Source organism: Falco cherrug, chromosome 7 (genome assembly GCF_023634085.1).
Source record: "Falco cherrug isolate bFalChe1 chromosome 7, bFalChe1.pri, whole genome shotgun sequence".
NCBI classification, from domain to species: Eukaryota; Metazoa; Chordata; class Aves; order Falconiformes; family Falconidae; genus Falco; species Falco cherrug.
The window spans coordinates 28,938,666-28,956,495 of NC_073703.1; the positions used below are offsets into that span (position 1 = coordinate 28,938,666).

General features: G+C 40.3%; 1 protein-coding gene and 1 long non-coding RNA gene across 2 annotated transcripts in view; one reads left to right on the forward strand and one right to left on the reverse strand.

Moving 5' to 3' along the window:
* The window catches only part of AHNAK2 (AHNAK nucleoprotein 2), a 26,446-nt gene extending 22,650 nt beyond the window's left edge, over positions 1–3,796 (reverse strand). The window contains exons 1-5 of the mRNA XM_055715709.1: positions 3,697–3,796; positions 2,832–2,921; positions 2,023–2,079; positions 1,281–1,422; positions 272–453 (exon numbers count right to left, since the gene is read on the reverse strand). Coding sequence (XP_055571684.1) covers positions 272–453; positions 1,281–1,422; positions 2,023–2,079; positions 2,832–2,921; positions 3,697–3,786 — 561 coding nt within the window. The 5' untranslated portion in view covers positions 3,787–3,796. The remainder of the gene's footprint in view (positions 1–271; positions 454–1,280; positions 1,423–2,022; positions 2,080–2,831; positions 2,922–3,696) is intronic.
* LOC129736460 (uncharacterized) lies at positions 1,422–8,897 on the forward strand. The gene is made up of 2 exons (XR_008733102.1): positions 1,422–3,152; positions 3,726–8,897. It is a non-coding gene; the product is annotated as an uncharacterized LOC129736460 (long non-coding RNA).
* Positions 8,898–17,830: the final 8,933 nt, after the last annotated feature.

Sequence of the window (17,830 nt, forward strand, 5' to 3'; positions counted from 1 at the left end):
GAATACTTACAAAACAAAACAAAGCAGACTCACTAGAGAATATTTTTCTACCCTAACACGAGACTGTAGCTTTATTCAAAATTTATGGTCTTGCCAAGGTTGTTTAAAAATCTGCAAATATAACGTGGATTTTTTTCCCCTGTCACGGATATTCATGCTAGTAAGTTGAAACATATGAGCCTTAAGAAGACTCAAATGCATATTTTCTGGTGTATCTCCACACAACACAATACAATGTTATCCAGATTTTGTAAACTAATCAAATATCTACCTGACTTACTCTTTCCTTCTTGTACTGGACTGTAGAGTGAATATGTTCTAGCTCTTCTTTCCCAGCAATTTTTCTTTTGAGGCTGAATTGGACTCTGTATGGCTCAGAATATTGGAGAATCTTGAGTGCGTCTTCATATTTGATATTATCAAAAAATATTGTAGCACTTAGAAGCTGATCACCTGGAAGTAGAATCAGAAATAATTTTAATTGGTTTGTGTTTTCTTGCAGTTTTTCAAACTCTGCTGAAATAATGCCCACAAAAACCCCCAATCACCTTATCACATCCTATTTATTTAAAATATGAAATTATGTTCACATAATAGAATCACAGAGTAGTTAAGGCTGGAAAGGACCTTTGGAGATTATCTAGTCCAACCACCCTGCTCAGAGAAGGGTCAGCTACATTCAGTTGTCGAGGTCTGTGTGCAGTCAGGTTTTGAAGATTTTCAAGGATCATGACTCCGTAACTTCTCTGGAAAATTTATCAACTATTATTTTTCATTCCATTATATATTGGTTATTTATTATATTCTAGTGTCTGACCACCCTTACAGTAACAAAGATTTTTCTTACATCTTTCAGTATTTAGGCTTTGGGGTTTTGTTCTTGTTTAAATCATTTTTTATTGTAGTTTTGTGGCATACTATTTTGCAAAAGAAACAAAGGCAGGTTCTTAATAAATGTTATGAGTCAGGGATTTTTTAATTTTAATTGTGTATATACCACTTTCTACATATCTTTTTCACTGTTCCAATGAAAATTAGATATTTTTTTTTAATGGTATACAAAAAAAATCACATTTCATTATTGTTCAAGAAACTGATCTTTAAAATTATTAATATGCAAAGGTTAAGGTCACATATAACATTGGTTGGTTTAGGATCTGTTATTTCTATTACCTAAAGAGATGACAGATCAATTAGGTATCTATATGCATACACAGCTACATACCTGTTATTTCAAGCTATAAAAAAACCCCAAAACAAAACAGAAAATCAGACTGTACCTTCTCTCAGACTAAATATTTTTGAAGCAGGAGATTCCTTAAGTACTTTTTTAATAAATATTCCTTCATTTCCTCCACCCATCACACTAAAACCACTAGCACCAGCTTCCACTTCTGTTTTCAGGGTCACTTCCATTGTCTCCTAGATACAGAAAAAGGTATGAAATTATAATTTTTATTTGTGTCAAAGTGTTCTACATTATTATACAATAAAAGTTGACTCTCCTCAGGTATATTTTCAGTAGCTCAAGAAAGATTATCTGAAACAGAAAATGTACTTGTTCAGCATGGGTTTGATTCTGTTCTAAATTAGAATTCAGCACATGTATTATGGTTATGCTGAATCAAGGTTTTGGGGAAAATAGGTTATAATTTTAGAATGTGAAATATATGGAAACTTTTAGGGCTGAAAGACTGTATTTTCTGTTAAGATGTTAAGTACATGAGTTAGAGTCAATGGTCCGGAAAAGTCAGATTAATAGCTAATGCTGTACTGTACTCAAATCAGGGAAGGCTAAAGAATGCTGAAAAAATTATGCAAAGACCCCACACAGGGCAAGTAAGTGTTCATGCCTGTGACACAGATAGGCTATTTATGAAGTTTCTGGTCAAAACAAGTCTAAAGTGACTCTTTGCCCATTTGTCCTTCCCTCCATCTGCAAATCCATGTCTGTGTGTTGTAATAGACCTTACTATTTTGCAAGCCACATGCTTAGAAACTACAGAGTGCTTTTATACCAACCTGTGGATGACTCTGTTTTGCTTTGTCTGTAGAATATTTTTTGTTTTCTTCTTGAAGCTGAAAAATAATTTGCAATTATTTAGTGTTCGGAAATCATGCTGTTGCAAAGTATAACAAAAGTCCTACATCAGTTAAAATCCCTGGTTTAGACTAAGAACTGCAGTTGGCTTTAATGGCAACAGAGCCAAATTAGGATCTAAAAGTGCAATGTACAATGTGAATGATTTAACTATATTTTTCTCTGTAGTAAATTAGATGCCAAGGCCTCCCTGTATTGTACCAAAATTTGCATGAAATGAACCAGAGACCAACTGTATTACGACATTGGGAGCTTTTCTGTGTGTTACTCATGTAGCACATTTCTCTTGCTTTCATCTTTGTGAGCATATGTTTTATTTATTCGACTTCAGCATGAATTTCAAACTGCCTACTTACCTTAACATGACTGTACTAATTAAATCTTTAACACTGAATAGCCAAGAGGTAATTTCAAAATACATATTAGATTCAAGCCAGCATAAATATTCTAATAGGAAAAGCACTGTGATTTCTCGACACTTTCTGCCCCAGGTCCTTTAAGGAATGAAATAAAATGTATTTTTTGCCAAGAAACAAGAACATGGCCAACAACAAGTCCAGTACAATATAAAGCCATGAATGAACATGGCCCTGATTTTGGTGGGGACAGGAAGACAATATGGCTGCAACAACATCCTCTTACACAACATGAGCCTCAGCTAGCTGTAGGAGCTAAGGCATCTTGAATCAGCTTGCTAAAGCCATGCCTGCATGAAAACTCAGTGTCTTGCCTTTAAATATTCTTCTTCTATGGAATATTCATAAACTGGGGAGGATCCTTGTGGCCTTGGACGTATGTCTTCTACTGCCACTTCATTAACCTGTGGAAAAGAAATGAGTGGTGGGAAAGGAACGTGCACCACTAAACAGTGGATGAGGGTTTTTTTAGGAGAGTTTCTCTACTTAGGTATTAGTCTCCTTCTGTAAACAAATCTTTCATCAGTAATGGTGGATGTAGAATAACCAGCAACTCTTTCCTTAGGTCAAGAACAAATACTGCTCCCATTTAAGGATGTTACTCAAGAACAGATACCTGAGAGACAAAAGCAATGGTATGCTGATTTTTGGGTTTTTTATGTATTGTATGCATCTGTGGGCTGAACAGACTGAAAATACTGACAGATCAGTTGGTAATAATTAAAAAAGGCAATAAATATTCCCTCCTCTGCTTTATTTGCACATCTAATCTTTGCATCCTGCATCAAACTTTATTGTCCTCTATGGACAAGCAAACTATGAAAGAGTCCCAGCAGGAATTTCTGCTGACCAGGAATTAGCATGCTTCCTTCTGGAGCCAAATGATAGGGAACATAAACTTGCCAAAGCTGTAAGTTACTGTAGCCAACAGCCATGTAGCATTTTGCTAAGTCTTGGTATTAAACTTATGCTGGTGTATCATGGCAAAGAGCAGATCACTTTATATTGAAGCATCATTCTGGCTTTTGAGCTGGCAGGAGAATCTCGAGCAGAAATACATTTTTAATGGGGAGAAAATTCACCAGCAAGGCCCAGCTATAAATAAAATATTTCAGATCCCATTTTAACAAGTCAGCTGCCAAACCTCCATCCCAAAGAAACCCAATTAAAAAAACTCACAGAATCTTCGTCTTCTCTATCTGCTTCAGCATCAGCATCTCCTGGAGGCTCAGCCGGTCTCAGCTGTCGTCCAGAACCTGAAAGCAGCATTGAGGTTGTTGGTGTCTGCAGGAGCCACACAGAGCACAGGACAGTCAGCTTGCCAGCCGAAGCTCTCTGCCACAGCACACCTGAGGGACGTGCATGGGCCAGCTACAGAAAGGCCTGTTTTCCTTTAGATTCATAGAATCACAGAACGGTTTGGGTTGGAAGGGACCTTAAAAATCATCTAGTTCCACCCCCCTGCCATGGGCAGGGACACCTTCCACCAGACCAGGTTGCTCCCAGCCCCATCCAGCCTGGCCTTGAGCACTTCCAGGCATGGGGCATCCACAGCTTCTCTGGGTAGCCTGTGCCAGTGCCTCACCATCCTCCTTATCTCAGAACTCATCAGGCCAGTCTTTCCAAAGATACCAGAAATATTCATATTCAGAAATGTAAAGACAACTGTAAAGGATGAAAGTTCCCAGATTGGAGAAAACAAAACTAGAATTGGCCAGATTTTTTATGTGTATGTATATATATATTTTAATTACCAAGGAGGGATTGAGGTGTGTATTGGGCACAGTTGGCAGGGTTTTGGCCATGGTGTGCCTGTGGGGTGGTCTCTGTGGGAAGAGGTCATGGACCACCCTGCACTGGATACAGACTCTTGCAGCCAGCTCCGCCTACAATGCTGAACCGATCAGAGGGGTTTCTAGCACCTCTGTGAAAATGCATGTAAGAAAGAGTGGTAAATGCTGAGGAAAAGAGACACCACCACTAAAGGAGAAAGAGAAAGACAGAGAAGACCACACGAGAGCAGGAGGATAGAGGAGAGATGGCAGAGCAGGAAAGTTGCTGGAGCAAAATAGGATCTCAATCAGGGGCCAAAGGAAGAAAAGCTGCCTGAGCAAGGGCAGAAAGGAGAAGGCTCAACTCTGGTGGTCCAGCAGCTAGTGGAGGAACCCACATTGGGGCAACTGAGCACAAAGTAAAGAGTGGAAAAAGAAAAGCAGCCAGCATCTGCTGACCCCCATCTCCTGCCGCAGCCCTCACATCCCCAAGGGGATTGAGTGTAGCCCACAGTGAGGGGACTGGAGACCAGAAAGAGGGGAGGAGAGGTGTACAGAGGGGCGCTGAGGTGTTTTTCCCTAAGTGGTTTTACTTTTTTAAAAATATCTGCCTCAGTAACTAAAAGTTCTTTAACTGACAATACATTAAATTGATTTAAATACCCTATCCTGAAACTCTTCCTTGCTTCTGACAGAGGTCTTAAGACAGGAGCCCGAGAGTCTACATCATGAAGCTTTGATAGTCGTAAAGACTCTGTTTTCTTGGGGTTTAAAAGCATGAGGGCAGAGAGAGATGAGGTGAAGGAGATGGGTTGTTTGAAAGTTTGATACTGTTGAAATGCCCGAAATCAGGTACTGAAGAGTGGAAGTATGAATAGATTATCATTTTCAGAGATCCAAGATTAGCCACTAGAGGACAGTGTGGCTGAATGACACATTCCCTGATGCACAGGCTATTCTAATACACACACAAATTCTTGTCCTGACAACTGTGTCTCTTTCCTGTCTTCATGCTCCATATTTTTTTCAAGCCATCAGGCTGTCTAGCTCTCTCACACCCAGTTCTGCAACTGTCAGTAGTATACATAGGTTTGGCTCTCCTAAACAGATCCTCTGGCTTTAAGATATGCTTGAATGCTAAAGAATAGAACCACAAGCAGAACTGTACAACTCCTTCATTGCCTACTTTAAATGAAGAATCCTTGCCTGGAACACAACATTTCTGGATATGGATATTGCATGCTGTGTGTTCAGGCAAGCTGGCACAACTTAATGCATTAATGCAGTCATTAACTTGCACAAGTTGCCAAGCTCTTGTTAAAGTCGCTGTGATTTTGCTAGCCTTTCCTCGTAGTTTTCTAATTTCTTACATTTATTTTTTCCTTGGCTTTTTTGAAAATGAAATTATTTAGTACAGGCAGGATTTTGAAAGGGTTATGCCATGTTATCAGTGATGGACCGCTTTCTCAATGTGAATGGAAATAGCATGCTTCCAGTGAGAATATCCCATCTCAGTCTGTGGGCCAAGTTTCCAAATTCGACAGAATAGAAGGCATCCTCATAGGTACATCATAGGTACACAGGCATAGGTACATCATCTTAATCAGTTCTCCTGTGGTATTTTAGCTTCAGAGAACTAGGATCGACTCAGAACACATTAGGGCTGCAGACCACACCTTCAGAGGACTAGTTCTGATGCCTACAATGGACAATTCTAGAAAGTGGTCTTAATGCACACCGCTTAATTCAGATTAAAGAACTGTGTAAAATGGCTTTTTTTTTCAAAAGCTCTAGCATTTGCAATTTTCAGAAGCTCAAGAAAATAGGAAAATAAACATAACTTTGTTTAAAAATTTAGATGTGGATTTAAGAACCTGACTTTAGACATTTTGGCTTGAAAATTCTGGAATACCTTCATGAAGCTCTTCACCACATGTATTTTAATAAGCATCGTATGAGAAGAACTGCAGGACTGAAGCTTGATTGTTTAATTTGCTTATGGCTTCTAAAGATTCAGACGCCAACAGCAAATTTTATGGCTATTACTAAAATTCCAAGAAATGGCAAGGACTTAGCCTTGTGGCACTGCTGTATTTTTCACTTGCAAGAATCCCACCCACAAGTGCTGCAGTCCAACAGAATGACTGAACAAAATATTGCTTGGATTGCTAGAATGTTTGCTCTTCACTGCAGCACTTCAAGGGTAATTACAGCATTGATCCCTGGTGGCTGCCAATAGTTTTGCTAGTGGAAAAGAAAAAGAATTTGGGGGGAGAATTCTTGGGTCAAGTTCACTGCTGCTTCTCTTGCTTTATTCTGGTGTAACTTCAGTGACATCTTAGTTGTCTAAAACTGGAGCAATGCAAGTATGGGTACTCCTTTCTCAGGATCTGCGTGGTCCTGTGTAGTTTGTGCTGTTGATTTTTCACCATCTAGTGGGGCATACCCTTCGAGTCTAGGGTACTGCAGCTACCCTACAGGTTTGACAGAGGTGAAAATTTTAAAACCAGATGTTTTAAACAAAGGATTCTTAGAATGATTAGGTGACCAACACCTTCAAAATCTTCCCGTTGCTAAGACCAGGCTACTCATAAAATCCAAGAGAATTAGATCACTTCCTGCAGTGAGACCTGAACACTTATTTCCCATCAGGATGCCATTTTAAAGCAGCAGATGACACTGCTGATTCTTGTTCAGCACGGCTGTAGAAAGGTAGATCTGCCCTGGAAGACATCTCATCTGGGCCTGGGGCCAGAAGAGAATTTTCTTATTTTTCATCAGCTGCTGATCAAGCAAAGCAGTGGTGTATGAGGCACAAGGGTGGCTTCACATGCTTGGCCAAGTATTGGCAGGCGATTGCTCTCCCTGTCCTTGCTGGAGGGGCTGCAGATCAAGGTTTGCCAAAATGTTGCCAGAAAAATCCCTTGCTGTTAAGAAGAAAACCTGTCAGCATAAACGGCCTCTTTCACCCACCTCATGATGGGTAGGAAGGGACACAGTCCTGTGACAGCCTTAGTAAACTGTTACCTCTCCTAAATGGTGATATGTTTGTAGGAAATCTTTCCTACAAAAGGGAGGAACAGATTACTGTTGCCAGAGCTAATAGAGCTGTGGCTGAGATGGCATGAAGGGACATCAGCTACACAAATGACCTTCCCTCCCGAAACTTCACACTGAGGCCTTTCCGTCCGCCCTTGTTTCCCCCAAGTCTGCTTACTGTGCCCCTCTACCATAGCTAATTCATGGCATGAAAGACTTCTTGTGCCCCTGATTCCCACTGTAGGCTAAGATTTGCTTCAGATTTTTTCCCAGTTCAGAATACTTCATAAAACCAATCTATAAAAGAGAGGAATTACAGCACGTTGATGAATTCCTTTTTCAGCAATGGCTTCTTTCTGTGTATAAAAGACTGTGCCAATGAACTATGATTTATATGCATGTCATTCTCATGCCCCAAATAGTAGCAATGCCAACATTTTATAGGTTTTAACTTTTTTTATAAACCCTGGACAATCAATGCTTTGTTCAAAATATTTTCACAAACAAGATGGAATTTACATCAGTGACTACTTCTAATAGCCACTGAACTGACTTCAGAACAAGGGAATTTTTCGAACGTAGGCAGTAGGAGTTACATAGGCCAGAATATTTTCACATCATATGACTGAAAAGTGTATTTGCTTTTTTAAATGCAATTTAAAAAAACATTATTTTATCTCTAATCTAGAAACCCAGCTGGACTGTTTTAGGTAACACCACAAAAATGTAAAACCAGGTTATTTTTTTGGGATCCACATTCAGTGGGTAACAGTCTCCAAAACCATATTTGAGACATTATAATCAATTTCAAGTATGACAATGTCATTGGATTCAAATCAGTTGTGCTTTAATGTATTGTATAAAATGAAGAGAAACCTAGCTTTAATTGGGACACTGGTGTATAAAATCACCATAATCCATATACTTTAAAATCAAATAAAACAGCAAATAAGAATACTGGAGATGTTATTAAAGAATAAAACCAACAAACAATAACATTCTTTGCTGATCATTTTAGCTTCCTTGCTTCCAAATTATATCCCTTTCTCTGCAATTCTTGGATTTGAGTGTTCTGCTTTTTAAGATTTTATACTAATGTTTGCATACCAATGTAGTGACTTTAAGGATATAACTTTTCCTTGCATCAACTTCTCAGGCATTATCTTTCCTGCTAGAAGTGGCTTGTTTTGTTTTTTGTTTGGGTTGGGTTTTTTTTCTATTTTATTTAATTTTAATCTGTTTTTTGCCAGAGAGAATTAGAATGCTCTTGTTGTATTGTTTCCCCTGGGATTTCAATTTAGATCAGTTAAAACTGACAAGAGTTGCAATGCACGTATTTCTTACAAAGATGCAGGTTAAATATTGCTCATTCTCAAGCAATATCTTCACCAGGAGAAGAGGTTCCTTCTTGCCATGTACTGACTGGTATGAGTTATCTAACTTAATTTCAACAAATAATTTCTCTTAAAAGGCAGAAACCTGGTCTGTGGTAAACCTTTGTTCACAGGTGAAAACTTGTATGATTTTCTCACTCTATTATTATTATTCATTAATATATGAAAGTCACAACCTGTGCCTTTACTAGGATTTTGTCATTTACTAGTTGCCATTTCTTAGCTGTGATCAGAAATCTGATTGTGTAGAAATGATGTGTGCGGAAAAGCTGTGATCAGAAATTTGCTGTGATTGTGCAGTGTTGTGGAAATCGATAGCTTTGAGTCCACAGCCAGCTAGGAGACTCATCCCTTGACATGTGAGGAAGGCTGAGACATCTTTAGATCGGGACTTTTCTGACAGTGCAAAGCTCACTCCGGGCACATAACCCAATTTGTATTATTGAGAAGGAGAAGGAGGAGCAAGACAAACAACAACAATAATAACAATTTAATATTATTGTCATTGTTAGCACTGTGTTTGACCCAGCAAAGAATTCATACATGTAGGTCAGCAGTTTCCACAGTGCTCCCTCATCTGCTTTTCTTCTTGTTGTAAATAAGGTTGTGCACTGCTGTTGTCATGGACACCTTCAGCTACCTCCTGTATCAGACCTCTCCTCCTGTGACCATCAGTTCTTGTACCTGCCAAATTGCCTGCCCCTGTGCCCTCAGGCACCCTGTCCTGGGTCTGTCACTTCTCACACATGCACGGCTAGATACTGCTAATGCATCACTTCAGAATTCCTCCTTATTTTTAAAATTAAATCCCTTTCTCAAAGTGGGTAGTGTGCCTGGGGTTTTTTTCGCACAGCTTGTTCTCCTTCTCTGGCAGGTATCGCAATTACTGGGATTCCTTTTCTTCCCTCAGAGCTCTCACAGCCGCCTGAGCAGTGCTGCTGCAAAGCCCCACCGCTGTTTCTGATTCACTTCTTATATTTGAAATAAGGAATATCTAGAATAGTTAGAATATTTAAAATCGTGGGTTCCAGTTCAGGAAAGCACTTGGTAACAGGAACGCTATGCACATGCCTGGCATTCATCTCAGCCTCTCAAGAGCACTCTTTCAGATAGGTAAGTTCACCTGACCGTAGTTTATTAAGAGAAATTTTTCACTTCAGGGTTGTGGGCAAAAGGGCAACAATTTGAACACTCTACTTTTTCTTTGGCAACCTCAGTGCTCCAGTTTCCAGGTTATCTTCTTTTTTATACCCATCCCAATCCACTGCCTCTACTATTTTGGTAAGTTATTAGATTAACGCACCTTGCAGTGTATTCTTTGTGTTTTCCAGGATATCCCAGAAGGCTAGTGACTGATGGATAAATGTAGCTCAATGAGCTAATTAAAAAGCCACTTCAGCTAGACAGTGTCATCAAGCATATAAGCTATTCCATTCATGGTTTCGTTTCCTTAAAGCTCCCGTAACTGAAAAATGGCTTAAACCAGATTTTCTTTAAAAGCCCTCCCAGAAAGTGTTACAATGACAGCAAAAGAACCACCTTTTCCATCTCAGCTACCATTTTCTGGATATAAACATGAGATTTTGGCACTTTAAAATAACTGTTTTCAGCACTTTCCAAAATCAACTGTGCTAAAGATCTCTGAACCCACAAGCAAATCTTTGTGTTCTGCTAACTGCATCAATCGGCTTGGCAAACCAGGATTTGCCAATCCTTGCGCTAAAAATGTTGTGCAAATGACATGTGCAAGCCCAAAAATAGTTCCTCAGTATCAGCAGTGGCCTGAAATGTTTCACTATGTTTCCCCCCGAGTTTTTTTTTTCAGCTCCAGTCACAAATGGAAGTAGTAACCTAGCACTACCTTAAAGAGGACTGAAAGCCTAGTGATGCTGTCATGCTTCAAGCTCTGCTGTCAAAACGAAGCAAACCATGGCAGGCAGATTCCTTGTCTCTAGGCTACGTGGCAAAGAGCATCTTCTCTAACACGGCACCTCGGGTCCTGCTGTGAATTAGCTTAAGAGTAAATGTCAGTGTTAAGTGTAAAGACCATGACCAAGGACAATCAGGAACACAGGAGTGTAGCGGGGCTGCTCAGTGCGGGGGGCTTGGCTGCGGTAGTTCAGAGCAATCACCCCCACCACCCAAATCCTCCTATGCAATTTGGTGGAGGAGTCATGTTCTTCCAAGCAAGCAATGCTGGAGGAAAATGATCCTGCAAGCATCAGCTGGCAAAGATAAGAATCTGAACATGTCAAAGGAACTCTTTTATGCACGCATGGTATTCCTTGAGGGAGCTGCCACAGGCTTTAAAGCATAGCTCATGGCACGGGCTCTTGCACAGTCTGTGTGGCCTTGACCATGAGCTCCAGGGGGCCCATGGCATTCCCAGTAAGCAGCTCCAGCTATGCTGGGGAAAAAAACAGCAAAAAAACCAAGACGTTCATCTTCCACAGAGATTTCCTAGCACATTCCAGAGACCTAGATTCATTCCATTGTCCTGCAAGATCCCAGGACTGAGTTACAACTGCTGGGCAGGGCTCTGGGGCATGGCAGGACCGCAATGGGAATGCCGTGGCTGTCACTTTATCCAGGCAGGATACATGGCAATGGGGAGATATGGATGCAATGTCACAGAGAAGGCTGCCTCTCCCAGCCCTCCATCGAAGGAATGTAATGTCACTTCACTTGAACCACTGCCAGCAAGGCAGCAGGGGCACCCGGGTAGCTCCACCTTGACAAACCAGCTTGTCAACTCAGAAATGAACGATTGCCACAGTGGAAAGAGCAGCTGCTCTGCCTCAGAAAAAGTGACAAAGTGAGGAATAGCATCTCCCCTTTAGTGTTTCCCCTCTGCCTGGTGCTGGGGAATAGGACCTCTGCACCAAGCCTTGAAATCATGATGTCCCTAACTGTTTCTGTGGGACGAAGACAAAGGGCTAATCTGTGGAATCGAGATAAGATTTTGCTGCCAAAGGGGTTTAACAGGCCTTATTATCTGCAGGATGCTATCAGGACCAGTTAGTCCTGTGTTGAAGCTATACTCCTGCCTTTGTTTTGTATTTGGTTTGGTAATGCCCCCCGGCTGCATTCTGTCGCTGCATACCTGTACGGTGATGGATGTAGCTCAGACTTTGGAGCCAAAAGCAGGGGCTTGTACCACAGCAAAGCCAAAGGAGCAGCTACTCCCAAATAACCAGCGTGTGAGTAGTTTCCTTCCATTCAAGGCATGAACAAGATGTTTTGATTCAGTGCCTTGGTATGTTAAGCTGCCCTTGTCGGCAGTTAGAGTACTTCATTAAAAGCTTTCAAATCATCTCATCTCAAAACCTTCCAAAACCAGAAAATATATGTGACAATCCTCAATCTCCTTGCCTGGCTGGAGACCTGTTCGTGAAGTTAGCTCCTACTTTTATCAAAAGGAACAGCACTCTGCTCTGCAAAGTACATCCAAGTAGAGAAAAGTCTAGGGAACTAAGGTTTCTTACAGACCATACTGAGCTCTGCAGGATTTTATAGAGCATTTTCTACAGGTTGGCTAATACCAGGGACGAAGTGGAAGAGCACTGGCAATGAGGAACAGATACAAACACTACCATAAAAAGAGAAACTAGCAACCCCCAGACAAAAAGGAGAGGGAATGGCTTTCCCATGAGTGGGTCTTTATTGATAAGCTCTGCTCACAGATTTAAAACTATTAAAAACATGCCTGCTCACACTTCACATTAGGAGCAAAACCTTTAGTGAGACTGATCAGAAAGGAGCTCTTTATTCTTACAGTAGTCCATCTTTCCTCTGGTGGTAGAGATAACCTTAACAGAATTCATAGGACATTCCAGAGCACGAAAACAAATCACTCTGGTGGGTCTCTGCACAGACTTTCTCAGCTTGAGTCCTATTGAAACATAAAAAGCACAGGAGCCTTTTTTTTTTTTTCTTTTTTTTTTACAACTGTCAAATTGAAATTTCCCAGATCCTAGGTTAATGAGTTTCATCCAGCTATCACCATTTTTTTGGTTACTTGGCTATATCTGAAATACAATTTGGCCAGATCCAGATAACTCTTCTGGTACAAAAATAAAATATTTACTAAAGTATTTTATTAGTCCAATATTTCACCTGTTGCTAAAAAAGAATAATGTTTCATAGAAGTAACATAGTGTTTGAAAATAAGCTCTCAACCAAAGTTTGTGGTGAGAACATGACTAGGATGATGTCCAAAAGAGACAGGAAAAGCAGGAAGCCATGGCTGATACCCGGATTTCTCCTCCTGGTCCATCCCTCCCCTCGCTAGCTAAAATGCAGCTGCAAGTGGCAGAGCGAAAAAGGCAGCTGGAGAAATGCTCATGGCACCCACCAGACGAGCAGAGGTTTGCTGCTGTTTCCCCTACCCAATGGTTCTGTCTCAGAAGTACAAGTTCTGCATTATCTCTGTAGTTTTAGTCTGACTAAAATTAGTCTAATTGCCTAGAGGCTAGGTGCAGTGTCCTGCCCTTCGTCTGTGGGTTTGCTTGTTTCAGGCAGGAATTTTCCTCTCTCTCAGGTTTTACGTGACAGAATGAGTTTCAAACGTGTGTTTTACTTCCTGCATGAATTCCCGTGGCGTTCTGGTGTATAATTATTGTGATGATGGTGTGACATTAGGACCCTCTCTGATAATTATCAATTATGAATTTTCCTAGACTGCAGGGTATCTATTCTCACAAAGTCAGTAGAAAAGAATCACCTTTTAGCAATTATTACTTATGTCCTAACCCCGGGACTGAACCAGAATTGGACAGTGCAAAAGTCAGCTGGAGATTCACAGCCAAATAAAGCAATAAAGACTTGTCTAACCCACTGTGATCCTCAACAGTTTTATCTCCTGGGACTCTCAACAATTTTATCTCTTGGGATATACTGCATTTACTTGTGATTGAGTCTCTACCAGTGCTGTAAACAGTTGCACGAATACCCAGCTAAAATCACCCAGGGTGTCACTGTTCATCTGGATGGTCCGGATTTCAAGAAGGGCTGCAGGGACATGTTGCAAGTGAAGTACTCTCACTTGTTCACCACCATACCAGCTTCAGAAATCCTAGTAGGAACTACTCTGCGTTATTTCAGTATCTGTATATTGATTAGACATGTTGCAGCTTTTTTCCCTTGGAAAGAAACCCCTTCACTGATACAACAAACTAGCCTTGGAAAGCGAACACCAAGCTGCCTTCCTCTTAGAGCAAGGGGCAGTTGATTCCTACTGTCCTCCCTGTCAGATAGCTGTGAACTCAGCTCTTATCACGACCTGCCTAGAAGCAGAGGCAGGTGGGTGCCTATTGCAGATAAGACCCATAAAGCTTACACAAATTAACTTTCCCACATTCCTCCTCCTTGCTGATTCACATCCCCAAGAATCCAAGCTTCTCCCAGAGCAGACTGCCTGTTCCACTGCCAAAGCGCAGCCCTGCTCAGATTTAGAAATTAATCAAATGAATACATGTATTAAAAATGATCATCCTGCCCATGTAGGCTTGATTGGCAGCCCTGGACACTCAGTTTCTCTGGGCACAGGGTCAGTATTGCTCCAGAAGCAGTGGCCACAGCCCCCAGCTCTCTCTTAAGGTAGCCCAGTACTGCCCCAGAGAGGTAGCAAGGGACCTTGACTACCCTTTGTCCTTTCTCTGATGCATTAAAGGAGGATGCTAATTCTTGGTGGTTTTCATAAAGAGCACATTTGCCTGCTAAGGATAGGTCTTAAGATGAGAATAAGAATAAAGGATCTATTAACACCACACAAAAAGCCCAACACAACTGATACAGGCTTTATATAAAGGGCACTTACTGCTCCAAATTAGAAACAGATTTTTCAGCTCAAACTGCTCTTCAGAACCACTGCTTATAAAATTTCCTCACCAGAATCAATGCACAGTAAAAAAAATTCTATTTATATATAAACATATATATACATACATGGAGAGAGAGAGTTCACATTAAAGATCCTTATGGTCTAGGAAGACTTACTTCACTGATAAAATTCAGTGCAAAATTAAGTGTCTAGATGCAGGAATATTAATGGAGTGATGCTACTTTGGCTGTCGCTCTGGTATGCTGGGCATAGCCCCTCTCAAAACAGGAATGCAACAAAAACCTTGTAGTTTTTCCACAACCTTTTATGGGGGGGTTTATATAAATATCTGCCCTTGGTCACAGGTTTTCAGTTTGAGGGAAAATTCCCCAGGCAACTTGTTTGGATGTAAATCATCACAGAAGCAAATATCATTTAAGCTTTTAAATTCCTTAATGTATATGTAATACAAGAGATATGGGATAAAGGTGACAGAAAATTATTATGGGAAAATGTTTTACATCAAAGATAAAGTTAGCAGTTCCCTTGCTTTGTTAAGATAAAAATCTCTTCTGTCAACAAACAGTGATGGTAGCAAAACAGTATTTGGCACAGCTCACTTACTCTTGGTTTTGTGTGGTGTAGGAGAGTGCCTTTAAAATTAGAGAGAATTTCTGGATGCAGACTGTGGGTTTACAAAAAACACAAAATCTCATTTACAGATAAATTGATCCATTGAGTCAGATAAATAAATTAATTAGTATAGTTCTGTTCACATCAGTGTAATTCAAATCTGAATAAATTAACTTAAAACTTGTCTTTCAGTCCAAAATAGGTCAGATTTCAAAAGAATTCAACAGGTGACCTACAAAGTTCTTTTAAAAGATGTTGTCTCCTTATTTCAATTAATTTGGTTTAACCTCTTTTTTGAAGTTTTTTCCCTAGCAGATGTATACCTTGCCCCAGCATTTTCCAAACTTGCCATTTGAGAAGTGTCATCTTTTACAAATTAAATCTGTGAACTTAATCTTTATTGTTTGATATCAGAAATAATTAGATATAAGACTGAAAAGCATTGAAATTTTAAGTGTACGTTAAGTTATAGAAGGGAAAACTGAAGATGACAAACTTTCATCGTGTTATGTTTTTGAAAAAAAAAAAAAAATCACTTAAATCTTTGCATGTGGTTTTTAAATGATTCAGTGCTCATTTTCCCTCTCTGTGCTTTCTAGCCAGTACTGAGGCACCCAAAAATAACAAACCAGCATGCTTGCCTAATAGAGGAAAACACAGTTTGGTTAAGGAAATGGATTTCAGTTTTTCACGGAGGCTAGTATAAATGATGGGGAGAAGCCATTTTTTTAAAGAGTCATTATTGTAGTTCTGGATTTCTTTTTTGTTAAAAACTCAAATAGCAAGAAATTACCTACACTGCAGTTCATCCATGTCGTAACTGGTGAATGAATTGAGATGGGTGGAGTTGTTTGAATGCACTAAGAGGACTATTTCTTGGATTTGGTTATCAACCCTAAGGCTGATGCACATTTCCAAATATTCGCAGCCTCTCTGCAATAAGATAATAACAATATCTTATGGAAATAATTAACTTTATCATAATGGTCTATTCACACACAGGTTAAATATTTTTTAACCCCGCTAAATTGGGATGCATTCTTTCTGAAGGCACATGGTAACATTTTTCTCAATGAACAGTTCTGCTAGATTCAGGCTAATGTATAAGGGAGAGAAAATTACATTTTTCCCTTTAGCTAGATCTTATCTACTGAATCTACTGAAATCAACAGCCTTGTACCAATACAAAACTAGTATAAGGAAAGGGAAGACCCCAGGGCTTCAGTTACAGCCTGAGAGATCTACTGCAAGTAGGTGGATCTGATTCTTCTCTCGGGTGGCTCATTCAGAGTGATTTAAATCTGTGCAACAGGAGGGTGATCCAGTGACTTGCCCCTGCTTTGAAGAAGGGCAATGACCACCTTGATATGTGGAGCTATGGAGAGTTTGAGTGCAAGAGGATAGAATGGGAGACACCTGGAGATGCTCCTTGTCCATCTGTAGGTTCGCCTGCACATCCTTGCAAAGAGTATTTTAAAACTAATGGCGTTTTACTACTTATGCTCTCTTAGATGCTGCCTCATCCAATGGCCCCAGTGAGGACTCTGCTTTCTGTCTGTGAGCTGTGGTTTATCACGTGCAGCAGAGAGACTGTTGCTTTCTCCTAAGGAAGGTGTGTTTGTGTTCCTTGCCCCACCACCATACATAGCTCACAGTCAATAAAACCAGAAAAGGAGAATGACTGCTACTGTAAAATTATCCTGTCTACTGTTTACAAGATGGAATAATTGTCATTTTACCATCAACAAACAAAAAGCTCCATCATCTTACTGCAACAGGTTTAAATAGTGGAGTCCCAAAGTCCACCATGAACTGAGATGTCAAAAACATTTCAGCAATGACTGAAATATTTGCTTTATATACTGCTGTTTGGGTCAGTTTTGACAGCATTCTGCAACTACACCAAGGGCAGAATTTGTTTTTTCTTCATTGCAAGTACTTTGAATGCTACTTAATCACACTTTGCATTTATTGGGAAGTTCTGTCCCCATTTGACCAAAAGGGAGTAAAGGAAAGAGAAAAACACTGAGATGATCTTTGCAAAGAAGACAGACAGCCAGAGCTCTCTTGTTTTCAGAGAAATAAAGTGTGTGACATCTTTCAGTGCAGGGCTTGATGTAACTGGGTGCAGATGGGAAAAGGGTAAAGACAACCCACATGTAGCCCAGAGTGAGTCCTACTTCAGGAGCTGCTAACTGAAAAACAGGTCCTTTTACACTTCTACACCAGGTAAACCTACCATAGTAAGATTATTTTAAAAAGCTTTGAAAAGACGCCAGGGTCTCAGGTGTGTAGGACCAGAACCAATAACACTAAGCAAAGCACAGTGAATAGGGCCAGGGCTGAAATGTAGGATCTCCTGGGCCATGTTCTTGTGCTTTTGTGTGTGGTTGGGAATAAGAGCTCTTTGGTTTTGGAACACAGCTTGACAAATCCTTGGTGCTAGGTCTTGTTCTTGATCCCTGGACTTTGAGAGGCAATTCTCAGAGGGCCTCTGCACACATGTGCAAACTATATGTTGCTGTGGGATTATCCTCTGCAGCTGGAACAACTGACCCAGTCAAAAACTTCTGGACTGGTAGATACAAAGAAGGTTTTGAGGGTTTTGCTGCTTTTATCGCTTGGACACATGTGGATACTACTTATGTTACTCT